This window comes from Mobula hypostoma, chromosome 1, assembly GCF_963921235.1.
Source record: "Mobula hypostoma chromosome 1, sMobHyp1.1, whole genome shotgun sequence".
NCBI classification, from domain to species: Eukaryota; Metazoa; Chordata; class Chondrichthyes; order Myliobatiformes; family Myliobatidae; genus Mobula; species Mobula hypostoma.
The window spans coordinates 33,795,672-33,811,206 of record NC_086097.1 but is presented as its reverse complement, the minus strand read 5'-3'; the positions used below and the strand labels follow the sequence as shown (position 1 = coordinate 33,811,206).

At 42.2% G+C, this 15,535-nt stretch overlaps 1 protein-coding gene across 1 annotated transcript in view; it reads left to right on the top strand.

Moving 5' to 3' along the window:
* The window catches only part of rin3 (Ras and Rab interactor 3), a 117,104-nt gene that overhangs the window by 83,930 nt on the left and 17,639 nt on the right, over nucleotides 1–15,535 (top strand). Inside the window, exon 7 of the mRNA XM_063046144.1 lies at nucleotides 730–1,038. Coding sequence (XP_062902214.1) covers nucleotides 730–1,038 — 309 coding nt within the window. The remainder of the gene's footprint in view (nucleotides 1–729; nucleotides 1,039–15,535) is intronic.

Sequence of the window (15,535 nt, the reverse complement as noted above, 5' to 3'; positions counted from 1 at the left end):
CTGTATTCTAACCAAGTGTAGCCGTGCATTAGACAAAATAAGATGCACAATTTTGATTGAACTATCCTGTAAGCACACAAATATAAACTATTGCTTAGTGAAAGATAATCTGCAAACAGAATTTATGTCTAGCCTTCAAACACTGACTTGAAAAGCAAAATAAATATGGACTAGAGGTCTCATTGCAAGGTCAGTCATAGAAAACAGTAGCGTAGTGGTTAGCACAATGGTTTACAGTACAGGCAACCCAGGTTCAATCCCCATCACTGCCTGTAAAGAGTTTGTAAATTCTCCCCGTGACTGCGTGGGTTTCCCCTGGGTGCTCCGGTTTCCTCCCACAGTCCAAAGGCATACAGGTTCATAGATTGATCGGTCATTGTAAATTGTCCCATGAATGGCTCAGATTAAATCGGACGATTACTGGCGGCATGGCTCAAAGGGCAGGAAGGGCTTATTCCACACTGTATCTCAATAAGTGAATAAAATTATGCCTAAAAATCACATAGCTCATTCCCACTTGAAACAGTTTAAAACCCAAACTAAATACTGGAAAGCTCTCAATATATGGCTACAGAACCCTCCTGTACTGGCTGGGGGCGGGGGGGGGGGGCGTGGAATCTGTTGTAGAAATTACCATGTTGGAGAAATATGTTAATGTTTTGACAATATTAAACCTTTCATTAATACCCAATGCGCATTTGTTAATGGATGAAAACTTGTCCATTTCAGAGGCCGTCGTGGAAGCAGCTTTATGCAAATGTGTTCTGAAACCCTTAAAGGACAACATCAACAATCAGTTGAAGGAAATTCATTCCAAAAATGGCAATCTGAAACTTTTGAAAGAAAACCAACAGATTGTGCAAAATACAACCACCACTGAGTTGGGTGTGACGACTAGTGTACCAGAAGTAAGTGTCCTGGAAAAGATCCACCAGAAGCTCAGCATTATGCACCAGACCTACTCACCAGACAAGAAGGTCACCTACCTGCTTAAGTCCTGCAAGATGATTTATGATTCAATGTCAGTTGGACATCATGGTAATTACGTTCAATATTCTTCACTTCTATAAAATTTGTTTTACACTTTTTAACTAGATTGCTTAAGTCGTTGGACAGAAATTCCAGAGGTTAATTTCAATATTACAGCCTGATGTGGGAGGGAGGAACAGAAGTCATTGGATTTTATCCCATTGACAACCAAAGTGGCGCAGCCAGTAAATTTGCTGCCATACAGTTCCAATGACTTGGGTTCAATCCTGATCTCCATTGATTCATAGAGTCACAGTCATAGAGGAGTACAGCCAAAAAAAAAAACAGGCCCTTCGGCCCATCTAGTCTGTGCCTACTCCCATCCTTCCTGTGCACAGTTTGCATGGTCTCCCTGTGAAAGCATGGGTGTCCTCCCGGTGCTCTGGTCTCCCTCCACATCCCAAAGATGAGCAGTGTGGTAGGCCAGTATCAGAATCTGGGGTGTCGAAGAAAATGTGTGGAACTTGAAATGCAGGATTAGCGGCATGGTAGCGTGGTGGTTAGCGCAATGAGCTATTTAAGGGGAACATGACCTGGAACCTCTTCACTCTGAGGGTGGTGAGGGTGCGGGACGACTTGCCAGTGGAAGTGGTGGATTCAGGTTCAGATTCCTCCTTTAAGAGAAATTTAGGTAGGTAGATGTATGGGAGGGGAGCGGAGAGCTATGGTCCAGGTACAGGTCAATGGAACTAGACAGATTGATAGTTCGGCATGGACTAGAGGGGCCAAAGTTTTGGCTCAGCTATTCTTCATCAAACTTGGGAAAGAGAGATTTTAAAAGTGATTTTAAGTTTCAGAGAAGGTGGCTGGACGAATGGAAAGGACAAGAGGAATATCTGCAATAGGGCAATGCCAGGCTGAGTGATTTTAGATGATGATGATGATGATGATGCATTTTTGTTGGCATTATCTGTCACGACAGAGCTATGGGTCGTGACCAGCAGGTTACACTGTACTAATGTAGAATGAAGACAGCTTATATCACAGTGGTGGCTTTGCAGCAAATAAGGCCAACTTGGATCGAGACAGTAAAAGAGAGTCACCCAAAGTTAGGAGAATTTGTTACACTCTCAGAGCCTGCAACGTGCTCAGATGTAGGATGAGCTCACGAACACAAGAAAATCTGCAGATGCTGAAAACCCAAAGCAACACACCCAAAATGCTGGAAGAACTCAGCAGGTCAGGCAGCATTTATGGAAACGAATAGATAGTCAATGCTCCGGGCCATGAGCTGCTGCTGTTTGAACTTATGTTGGACCTTGTAAAACAAAACAGGAGATAACAAACAGATAAGTAGAATGGAATGAGATGGAGAGGCAACACGAGGCCCAGGGTCATGGCTGCTGGCTGAATACAGGTCATTACAAAGCAGTCATCAACTCTGTATGTGGTTTCTCCAATGTAGAAAAGACCACATTGTAAACACCACAGAACTGCAGGTGAATTGCTGCCACTTGTGCACAGATGCTGGGCTGCTGACCTGCTGAGCGTTTCCAGCATTTTCTGTTCTAACTTCAGATATCCAGCATCTGCAGCTTTGTTTTTTGAATTCTGAGATCTCCATCACATATGGTAGCGCTGTGCAAAGCACGTCACATAAAACACACCAAAACCATGGACTCCCCTTGTTTAAAACCAAAGCCTCGCTTCTAGAATACAGACCACAAACAATTAAAGTCCCACCGCTTAGCCCTGAAGGATCCCGCTTGTTAGTTTGTCAGTTTGAAAATGACTGGTCGTACTGACTCCATTGACAATCTCAGATTTCACGCTGTTGTCACAAGGTTAGAATCAGATATCTTCTAATTGCTTTCCATCTTATGAGGCAGTGGTAAAAAAAATAAACCTGGTATTTCACTCCACTGATATAAAGCATTGAAGAAAATCCTTCTTCCAGTTACATTAATTAATTTTATTTCCTCGCTACATTTTTTTCTGGTTACCATGTTTGGCGTTCATTTTGTGGCTTATACTGTGAAACCAGACTCTGAATATTTGTTTAACATCTCTCTGTTCAATATTCTCCATTGTTTATTATACTGTCTGTCCTTCTAAGGGGCTGAGGTTTAACTTTGCTACTTTCAACCACCTTGAATGTCTTCAGAAAATCTTTTGATCTGGTTTTATATTTCTTGTCAGTTTATGGTCACACTCTACAACTGCCTTTTGATTAATCCTTTCCTGGTTTCCAAAATTCTCCAAAACCTCAGATCCCATTATCTTTTACAACTTTATTTGCCTATGCTTTCAGTCTGTTGTTGTTTTTGACTTCCGTAGCTGGCCACAGCTGGATCACATAGCCTATGGATTTTTCATTTCTCAGTGGATTGTATATGAAATGTTTATGGAGGGCAAAGTAGGAGCCCGATTCCTGGCCAGTACGAACAGAGTAAGGTGTTGTCTGATTCAGCGCTAACCCCAAAATGGAGGTTATAATTAACACCGCAGGCTAGTGCAAATCAAAAGAAAAACTGCAGATGCTAGAAATCTCAGATAAAACCAAAAACTGCTGGAACAATTCATAAGATCAGGAAGGAAGAAGAAAACTACCTGGACCATTTTGTTTTCCCTCTTCCCCAGTTCTGATGAAACCTCTCAGTCTGAAACAGTAACTGTTTCTCTTTCTACCAATGATACCTCATCATTTCAGTTTTACGAGCATTTTTTGTTTTTATTGCAAACCAGGGTTTATAATGGCCCAACAAAAAGGTTATTTCCATCTGAGGATATATACTCAGTAGGTGTTTTATTAAGTACATCCTGTACCTAATTAAGGGACCACTGACTGTATGTTCGAAGTCTTCTGCTATAGCCCATCCACTTCAAGGTTCGGTGTGCTGTGCATTCAGAGATGCTCTTTTGCATACCATTGTTGTGCTGCGTGGTTATTTGAGTTACCGGCGATTTCCTGTCAACTTGAACCAGTCTCTTTTGACCATTCTCCTTTGAGATCTCTCATTAACAAGGTGTTTTCGCCCACAGAACTGCTGCCCACTGAATGTTTTTATTTCTTATTTTGCACCATTCCCTGTAAACTCTGTTGTGCCTGAAAATCCCGGGAGATCAGCACTTTCTGAGATACTCAAACCACACCATCTGGCACCAACAATCATATCATGGTCAAAGTCACTTAGATCACATTTCTTCCCCACTCTGATGTTTGGTCTGAATAACAAGTGAATCTCTTATGCATTGAGTTCCTTCCACGTGATTGGCTGATTAGATTAGATTATTAGATTATTAGGGCACGCAGTCCTCTTTTATTGTCATTTAGTAATGCATGCATTAAAAAATGATACAATATTCCTTTGGTATGATATCACAAAACACAGGACAGACCAAGACTGAAAAACTAACAAAACCACATAATTATAACGTATAGTTACAACAGTGCAACAATACCATAACTTGATGAAGAACAGTCCATGGCACAATAAAAAAGTTCAAAGTTTTTCAGAAGTCCCATACCTCACGCAGACGGGAGAAGGAAGAAAACTCTCCCTGCCATGCCTGCCCACAGTCCGACTCTGAGTCGTCCAAAACCTTCGAGCTCTGATCAGCCCTCCGACACCAACTACCGAGCATCATCTCTATCTGAGCGCTTCGACCTCAGCCTTGGTCACCAGCAGCAGGCAAAGCCGGGGATTTTGGGGCCTACCCTCCAGAAGATTCTCGATCGTAAAGTACCAACAGCAGCGAACCAGGCATTTCAGAAATTTCTCCAGATGTTCCTCTGTGCTTTCACGCCTGTCTCCATCAGATCAGAATTGTCCACGGCCCCTATTTAACAGATACGGTATCATTTCACCGGGGAGCTGCGCGCACTGCCATCTTCTCCTCCCGCCTAGTATTAGATATTTATATAATGAACAGGTGTACAGGTGTAGCTAATGAAGTGGCCGCTGGCTGTAATATCATCACTTGTTAGTCCTGCTAAACGCTCAGCATAGTGGCAATAATAGAGAAGACTCCGCTTATGAAATTCTCTTCTATTAACTGCTGCTAATGTTTAGTACTTTCAATGATGTTAGCCAGAAATAAATTCCTAAACAACAGATGCTCTGCCCTTTGGTACTTCAGCTGATATCGTTGGCAAATCACTGAACTGAGACACTTTAGCATGTAGGTGTGTATAGAGTGAGTGCATATTCTAGACACAGAGGCAACAAGGGAGTTGGGGAAAGGGCAGAAATAGGGCACCAAGACAGAAAATCAACTATAATTATACTGAGGGTATAAGCTTAAAGGGCCGGATGTTCCTTCCCTGCTCTGGTGTTTCTATATATGTGGTTTGTGAGCAGGGCTCTTTATGGTGTCCATGTGTGTCTACACTGATACGGCAAAGTTAAAATCAAAGTGGAGTTTATTGCCACATGCACAAGTATATATATATATATGCACAGATGCAGCGAGAAACTTACTCGAAGCACCATCATAACCACATAGCAAGTAAGCTTCTCACGGCGCCTGTGCATGCATGTACTTGGACACATTTCAACTCAGAGGCTGATTTCAAATCATCTTCGAACTCCTTGACATTGAACTTGAACGTGTGTGCAACAGCCACGTTATACTAAAAAAATCATGCGCCTCTTCTCTGTATGAGTCCTTGATTTCAATGATTTCTTGGATGGCCAAAAAAATGTGATACCTGATTTATTAATTCTGAGCAAACATACGTATTGTAGTAAGTTTTGTTTTAAATGAGAATTCCTGTTAGCCAGTCTGTGCTACAAGCAAGAGTTTTGAATGGAGGTTCAACCCAGGATAAAATTCCCCACAAAACATTAAATTAAGCTGGTTAATTTATGAGATCTGCAGTTCAGTTATCAACTGTCAGCATACAGGGCACAAGCCAATGATTAATTGACTCTTTCCCTGCATATACCTGTACTTGGGAATAAACTTCAAACTTCAGCATCAAAGCTCACATGAAAATCTCTGGGATAATGTTGACTAGATCAAGTGCGCTGGCCTGGAAAACGTTACTGACCCCCAGATCAGACCCTTGAATACATTGTGTTTCTATAGAAAGGAATTCCATTCACTCCAGCCATCTCCGCAGCGACCACCTTTTGTTTTCAACACAAATCTAACACCAACTGGTTACTAGGAAAGTTGACGAGGGTAAAGCAGTGGATATTGTCTATATGGACTTCAGTAAGGCCTTTGACAAGGTTCCACACAGAAAGTTAGTTAGGAAGGTTCAATCATTAGGTATTAATATTGAAGTAGTAAAATGGAGTTAGCAGTGGCTGGATAGGAGACGCCAGAGAGTAGTGGTGGATAACTGTTTGTCAGATTGGAGGCCGATGACTAGTGGTGTGCCTCAGAGATCTGTACTGGGTCCAATGTTGTTTGTCATATACATTAATGATCTGGATGATGGGGTGGTAAATTGGATTAGTAAGTATGCAGATGATACTAAGATAGGTGGAATTGTGGATGATGAAGTAGGTTTTTAAAGCTTGCAGAGAGATTTAGGCCAGTTAGAAGAGTGAGCTGAAAGATGGCAGATGGAGTTTAATGCTGCTAAATGTGAGGTGCTACATTTTGGTAGGACTAATCAAAATAGGACATACATGGTAAATGGTAGGACATTGAAGAATGCAGTAGAACAGAGGGATCCAGGAATAATGGTGCATAGGTCCCTGAAGGTGGAATCTCATGTGGATAGGGTGGTGAAGAAAGCTTTTAGTATGCTGGCCTTTATAAATCAGGGCATTGAGTATAGGAGTTGGGATGTAATGTTGAAATTGTACAAGGCATTGGTGAGGCCAAATTTGGAGTATTGTGTACAGTTTTGGTCACCGAATTATAGGAAAGATGTCAACAAAATAGAGAGAGTACAGAGAAGATTTACTAGAACGTTACCTGGGTTTCATCACCTAAGTTACAGAGAAAGGTTGAACAAGTTGGGTTTTTATTCTTTGGAGTGTAGAAGGTTGAGGGGGGACTTGATAGAGGTATTTAAAATTATGAGGGGAGATAGATAGAGTTGACGTGGATAGGCTTTTTCCATTGAGAGTGGGTGAGATTCAAACAAGAGGACATGAGTTGAGAGTTAAAGGGCAAAAGTTTAGGGGTTACATGAGGGGGAACTTCTTTACTCAGAGAGTGGTAGCTGTGTGGAACGAGCTTCCAGCAGAAGTGGTTGAGGCAGGTTCGATGTTGTCGTTTAAAGTTAAATTGGATAGATATATGGACAGGAAAGGAATGGAGGGTTATGGACTGAGTGCGGGTCGGTGGGACTAGGTGAGAGTAAGAGTTTGGCATGGACTAGAAGGGCCGAGATGGCCTGTTTCCGTGCTGTAATTGTTATATGGTTATATAACAGTAAGTAAATTTATTATCAAATTACATATCAGTGGTCCACCGTTGGTGGGGTCAACCATGGATATTGCGTGCTAGCTGTTGATGTTATCAGTCGATGCTCAAGGCAGGGCAGTACAATATGGAGAGAAAGCTGTCGCCTCTCCACGTAGCTGATGGATCCAAAGGAAGAGCGGAGACCGATACAGTTTGGTACCAGCGGCACAGCAGGAGTTGCCAGTCAATATTGAATTCAATATAGGACCGTCTTAGGAACTCAAGCCCGGTCTGCCTGAAGCGACTGGTTTTAAGGCACCCGGAACCCACCTTTGTCCCTTCTTCTGTCAGTAGAAATGGTTCCACCAAGCTTAGTAGCTTGAGATGCATGCCATTGAGACCATTTAGTAGATAGTGGGACCTTATCCCCACTATACTCCCACCCCGTCTGTAACAACCTTAAGGAACCATATATGTCACCATATACTACCTTGAGATTTGTTTTCTTGCAGGCATTTACAAAAATTATAAAGAAATACAACTGAATCTATGAAAAACCACAATAACAATGGCTGACAACCAATGTGTGAAAGAAGGCAAACCGAGCAAATAGTACTGAGAACATGAGTTGTAAAAGAGTCTGTAGGGTGCAGAAAGTGTTCAGAGCTTTGGAGAGTGAAGTTATCCACGCCCTGGTTCAGGATGGTTCTTGGGTAATCTTCGTTCCTGAACCTGGTGGTGTGGGACCTAAGGCTTCAGTACCTCCTGCCCAATGATAGCAGTGAGAAGAGAGCATGGCCTGAGAGGTGGGGGTCCTTGATGATGAAGAGTAGTATCCATCCCACAACTACTAAAAGCAATAAAAACAAAACTAAAAGGAAATACTGATAAATTAAGTCAGAATGTTAAATGCAATTTCGAAAACATTAATGATTAAAAATAATTTAACTAATAGGAATAAACAAGAGTCGCATTTTGCTTTTCAACTGAGTGGTGCGCTGATCAGAGCTTTGATCCGTATTGAATTACATAATTGGATGTGCTCATAGTAGTTCTGATGTAGCCCAGGAAATCAATCTTACTTAATCGTCTGCGACAAGGCAATAGACTACCATCATTTTTGCAAAAACCACAACAACCCATGCAGAACTAGCCTTGCAGAAGTATTGATCCGTATAAAATACCATCACTTTTTCCTTTACGGCACTTTGCCATTGTATGAAAATGCCAGTGAAAGAAGCATTGAATCTTTTTATAAAATGTAGTCAACTGGCGGAGGAGGTCCTGTTAGCTTGAAAAGCAGACATTAGGAAGACTAAATCCATCTTTTCCTTTGAAACTCCACTGCAAAGGGGTAGTTTTCACTGATGTGAGATTCCTTTTTTATCTGCAGCTGAGCTTGTGTTGTAGTGGCTCAGTATTTCTGATTACACAATAAAACAGGGAGCCATCGAGTGAAAAATTGTGGTTTATGAACATATACGGGATGTTGCTCTTGAATTATTGTTCAGGATTCACTGCCAGCCTGTTCATTAATCATCGCAATGAACAAAGTTTGGTTTACAGTGTATTTTTTCTTCCTAAGGCTGTCTTCCCTTTACTTCTCCTTTTCTGTTATTGCTAGACCTTCTTGGGCTATAGTTCCCTTCAGGTCCTAATAGAACAAAAGCTAACTGGAAGATAATGGGGTAAGTACCTCAGGACACCTCATTAAAAATGCCAACCTCCAATGAAGAATAGATGCTAAGACAGGCAAGGAAAGATTCAAATGGCTTGGTAGAGAAATGGGTTTTTGGGAAGTTGAAAAAGGAAAAGAGAAGGGTGGAAAAATCTGGGGAGGGAACCCCACATAGCAAGAACTCAGAATCAAAACATCACCAGCATATTGTAAGTTGTGAAATTTGTTTTTTTTACAGCAGCAGTACATTGCAAAACATAATAAAAAACTGTATTATATATAGTCATAGTAGTCATACTTTCATAGTCATACTTTATTGAAATTGGTTTTTGTTACAGTTGCACCATAAATAATAGATAGTAATAGAACCATAAATAGTTAAATAGTGATATCTAAATTATGCCAGTAAATTATAAAATAAGTCCAGGACCAGCCTATTGGCTCAGGGTGTCTGACCCTCCAAGGGAGGAGTTGTAAAGTTTGATGGCCACAGGCAGGAATGACTTCCTATGACGCTCTGTGTTGCATCTCGGTGGGATGAGTCTCTGGCTGAATGTACTCCTGTGCCCACCCAGTACATTATGTAGTGGATGGGAGACATTGACCAAGATGGCATGCAACTTGGACAGCATCCTCTTTTCAGATACCACCGTGAGAGAGTCCAGTTCCATCCTCACAACATCACTGGCCTTACGAACGAGTTTGCGGAGCAACGGTAACAGGCTGCATGCACGACCAGCGCATGCGCACAATAATAGTTATATTAAACAAGTAGTGCAAAAAAGTAGTGAGGCAGTGTTCATGGGTTCAATGTCCATTCAGAAATTGGATGGCGGAGGGCAAGAAGCTATTCCTGAATCGTTGAATGTGTGCCTTCAGGCTCCTGTACCTTCTTCATGAGGGTAGCAATGAAAAGAGAGCTTGTCCTGGGTGATGGGGGTCCTTAATGATGGATGCCAACTTTTTGAGGCATTGCTCCTTGAAGATATCCTCAATGCTGGGGAGGCTGGTGCCCATGATGGAGCTGACTGAGTTTACAACTTTCTGCAGCTTCTTTTCAATCCTGTGCAGTAGCCACCCACTCCCCATACCAGACCGTGATGCAGCCAGTGATGTCCATGGTACATCTATAGGAATTTTCAAATGTCTGTGGTGACATACCAAATCTCCTCAAACGCCTAATGAAAAATAGCCGCTGTCGTGCCTTCATTGTAACTGCATTGATATGCTGAGCCCAAGCTCTTGTGACATCTCAGGCATATGAGTGGTACTTTCGCCTTTAGTCTATCTTGTCCTATGATTACTGACTGTCAAAAAGGAACAGATACGTTCAAAAACGACATTTCACAGCACATAGTCTCCAATCTCTTTACCAGAGCATATCTCTCATTTCTTCAAATTAGACCTTTGCATATTACCTTTACCAAATAAACAAACACTACCCGTACCAGAGTGTTGAACAAAAAAGGAAATATATACAAGATGAACTGTAATACATTTAGGCAAGGGCAGGAAAAAAATCATCTCTACATGGTGAGCTATAGAGAAAGAAAGATTTCAGTGTACTCTATCTTGCTGAAGAGCCAATGAATATAATCAATGTTATAAATGTGGGAACAAGGAAATCGATGCACACAATAGACTCCCACAGCAGAATGACTATATATCCTGTGGTGATAATGTTGATAAAGAGGTATACATATATTGGTCAAGATCACAGACTCCCCTGCTCTTGAAACAGCACCATTGATATTTTAGTCTACCCAAGATGACAGGGGTTGGAAGAGTGGTGTCAATATACATAACATCTAAATGATGGTAACTCCAAAAGTGCAGTGTTTACATCCCTCCACTCTCTTCAAACTTAGTGACAGATTCTGATCCACTATTACCCCATTTGTTGCACGTTCTTCTGCCTTTACAGTTCCATTTGTGGAACCTGAACCCACAATTTCATGAAAGGGTGAAAAAAACTAATACCAAAGTTATACAAATTGTCCTACCCAACCCTGCAGTATTTATATGGGACTCCCTTCACTGGTTAATAATATAATTAGAAACTGTCAATATTCAGTATTAAATGGAATAAATTGAAGCAATGGATGAAGAGATATAGGAAAAGGTTGTGTAAATATGACTAGGTGTAATGGAGGGAGAACTCCAATAGGAACCAATTGAGTTGAATGACCAATTTCCATGTAATATGCAACTGATTCTATAAGCAGATCAATTTTATTCAATGTGTTTCAAGTGCAATGCATCAAGGTTTTATTGGAGGCTGTAGTTCCCATTCTCAAATGACCAAAATCAGTATGTTTCCACTGTCCAGCCACTTGGGATTTTGATAGAAGATGGTCAAATTATTTCCTTTGTTTGAAATTAATTTTAAAAAACTAGCTTCAACCAATAATTGCAGCCCAGCACTGAGAGAAATTACCGGTGATCATTTGTGATAGTCTAGTGTATGGAAACAATATCACAACCACATGGCACTTCGTACCACCACTGAACAATTATTGCCTTTGATTGTCTTGGTCTGACGATGATGATGATGGATATTAGCTCTGCAAAGCGATGTCAGGGGCTCCGTTAATGGAAATCATCCCTTAGATTTATTGGCAGACTAATCAAGGGTGCTATTAGCAAAATTACTGGAATCCTGATGGAATTATTTTAACCCCATGGGTTGATATGCTTGTTTAAAACATTCTTCGCTACCATTTTATCATCATAATTTCAAGAGTATATTTTCTTTCTTTGTTCAAATTTGTGAAAAAACAATAAAACAGAAGGCAAATCCACCCCCAGATCTCCACCAATGTCTTTTCTAAGGTAGATGTAAAATAATCCTTGATAGTAATTCGGTGTAGTTCTATTGTCAGATGTTACTCTTGCACCAGGTAAAAGGTGACACAGGAAAGCAGCCAGTCAAGTCTCCCCATCTGCCTCACTAGTCAAAATTGCCTTTGATTCCTTGCCTCCTCTATGAGACTCTCTCGTTTCCGAACCTTTATCAGACACCGTCAGCTTTATGTGAATCAAATCACGTGCTCAAGTCCCAGCTCTGCACGCTGCAGTGAGATAAAAATAAGTGGATCTAGATAAAGTAGCAGTTACACCTGGGCTCACAACTCTATGGTCTTAGGCTTCCAGGAATAGAAAGAGCCTAAATTCAATCGCCAACAAGGGGAAAGACCCTTTAAGACCATGATAGGTTTCAGTAGGACTCACACCAGTGGGTGGGAGATCCTTTAAGGCCTTCTTGCAAGCCTCAAACCTACTCTAGAATAAAATAATGATTCCTCAGAAACAGAAAGCTAAAATGTGGCAAGTCTTGGCGATTGTAGAAGATGCATAGGTTTCAGTACGAAGTGGATGGAAAAGCCCATCTCCTGCTACAATCCCTGCAGTCTTCTCTGGTCCCTCATGAACTCACATCAGATCGAGGAAGAGCCAACAAGAAGTGCTAAACAGCTTACAAAGAGAAAATTGCAAAGACATGGCATTGCAGAACATTCCAGGAGCGCTCATCATTGACAACTACTGACTGTCTCACACTGCTAAAAGCTGTACAGGGGATTAACAAGTGGTAACAAACTGTCAACACAGTTAAGTGTTTGATGTTATCTGCATTGAATTTGCAATTGACACTTGCGACTTCCCAAATAATCGCGCTGTTTGCCTGATGCTGGAGAATGCCCAAGATAAGTGTGGGTGTATAAGTGCAAATCTAGACTTGTATCTAACGCAACATCAACACATAATACCACTGTGTGTTTCACTCAATATCTGTTATATATTTTGGGTGGGTGATCTTCACTTCCTTGAAAAGGAAATTCATACTGATCTTAAAGCGAAGCAGATGAAAAGAAACAGTGATCAACGGCCGCTGAAGAGGTGGGGGAGTGGTAGTGTAGTGGTTAGCACAACGCTTTATAGGACCAGCAACCTGAGTTCAATTCTCGCCACTGCCTGTAAGGAGTTTGTACGTTCTCCCCGTGACCGTGAGTGCTCTGGCTTCCTCCCACAGCCCAAAGATGAACTGGTTGGAAGGTTAATTGGTGGCTCTAAATTGCTACGAGGTTAGGCCAGATCAAATCAGGGGTTGCTGGGCGGTGAGGCTCGAAGTGCCAAAAAGGCGTACTCCGCGCTGTATCTCAATGAATAAATACAACAGTGGCAGCAATGAGTACACTTCAGAGTTATAGGTGAAAGACACATGGTTTCTCCATCAACTCTGGAGTCAGGCAGGGTTATCCACTTTCCCCGTCTACTTTGTGTCCTGCCTAGAATCTTTTGCTGAATCCATCAGGAAGGGCGAGCGCATAAGAGGGGTGGCATTGCCAGACGATGAGGCACAAATGTTAAAACTTCCCTGTACATGGACAATGTTGCCATCTTCTGCTTGGATCCACAATCAATTCACAGAATGATCAGCGCCTGCAAGCAGTTTGAGTTGGTGTTGGGGTCAGAGTCAACTCCAGCAGGAGTAAAGCCATGCTCTTTTGTAACTGTCCTGTCTGCTCCAATGTCCCCTTCAGGGTCAGGCTCAACTAGCTGAGCACGTTGGGGATATGGGTTGGAGGGGCTGAAACATGTAACAAGGATTGACTGGAGCAGATTGGGAAGTTCAAACAAACATTGAGTATGTCAAAATGGTGTTCTCTGTCAATAACTGGGAAGAACTTGGTCATCAGGTGCAATATGCTCTCAGGACTGCCGTACTTGATGTATCTGTTCCTCGCTCTGCTGCCTCAGAGGACATCTTCCATCTTATCTGGTGTGTTGAGCTGGAGCAAGTCCAAATAGTTGTGACACACGAGTCCCCACGGAAATGGGGGCAAAAGTCTACTCAGTGTTGCCTCATCTTAATGGCCCCCGTAATGTGTTTCTGCATCAGTCAGTGTGAGGTCCCAAAGTACATGGGCGTCAAGCATCGCTACCAGCTCCTGATATTGTGGAAGATAGGCCTGGCCCCTGCACCGTGCAGTGCCCCAGTCAGCCGGATGTTTCCACATTCCCTGTCGTTTGTAGAAGAGTTCTTCCAAGTAAACACCTTTGACCATAAGCCCAATAGGCAGTGATCAGCGTGGAATGTACTGCAGATACTGTGGGACAAGGACACTATAGATTCTGCGGAATTGTTCTCTGAACAAATGGTCCAAGCCATCTGTAGGACTGCTTCATCACAAGGTCTGACCAACAAGCTTCAAGACCTCACGTGGCCTTGTCAGAGCTTTCCACGGCAGATGACATCCCTCCACCCACCCATCCCCCACTGCCCTCGGGAGTACTGCGGTGGAGAAGAAAGGGTCACTCACCGCTTTGCAGAATGTGGATTTGCTAAGAGGATGTGGAGACAGATGAGAGGATCTGTGTCCCCAGTTCATCTCTGGTCCACAGGTCGTCCCTGGGGCCACGCACTGAGACGCATATCAAGTGTTGCCGGAAAGCCGTCACGTCCATTTGGTCTGCCTGAAACTTGTTGGTCTTCCAGCTCAGCGAGGGGTCTGTGAGGGGATGCTGCAAACCTGCTCATGCGTGCTAAGGGACACATGAAGCTCTGTACAACCAATGCTAAGGCTCTGTGGGATAGGTTATTTCCGCTACTGCCCATGCAGGGACAAAGTTGGGTGGGAAAGCCCTCAGGACAGTGAAAGGAGTATCACCTCAGAGAACCGGGGAGGTGGCTATAGTGCTGTATTTGTGTTTGTTTCAGTTTACACTACAGAATGCACTGACCATCAATGTAAAGTTTTTTGTCACTTTCTTCCTCTGTATATAGAATTCTGTCATGATTTTTTTAAATTTTAAGAAGTGATCTGTTTATTCAGTACACTAATCTAACCCACGTCACAAAAGTTTTTGCACATGTCACTTCTGGTATGCTTCCTCACACTCCATAACTTTGCATAACTTTACCTCAAAAGCATATAATTTACCTGACAGTTTCACTTAACCCTGTAAGAATATTTAATTTAACCCTGGTAGTGATTGAAGTTGGAAGTACAATAGCAGGAATCATCTCATCTTTCATTACACTTTTCACTGCTCTGATAATTCTGTTTTCTGGAGAGTCTGAAAGAAATAATCTTACAAAGATTTTGCTGTTATTATTTTGCAACTTAAACCATAAAAACATAAGAGAGAGGAGCAGAATTAGGCCATTTGGCCCATCAAGTCTGCTCCACCATTTCATCGTGTTGATCCATTTTCCCTCTCAGCTCCAATCTCCTGCCTTCTCCCCATATCCCTCCATGCCCTGATTAATCAAGATTAGGCCTCCACAGCCACCTGTGGCAATGATTTCCATAGATTCACCACTCTTTGGCTAAAGAAATTCCTCCTCATCTCCATTCTAAAAGGATGCCTCTATTCTGAGGCTGTGTCTTCTGGTCTTAAACTCCCCCACCATAAGAAACTTTCTCTCCACATCCACTCTATCTAGGCCTTTCACTATTCAATAGGTTTCAATGAGGTCACCCCTCATCCTCCAGAATTCCAGTGAGTACAGGCCCA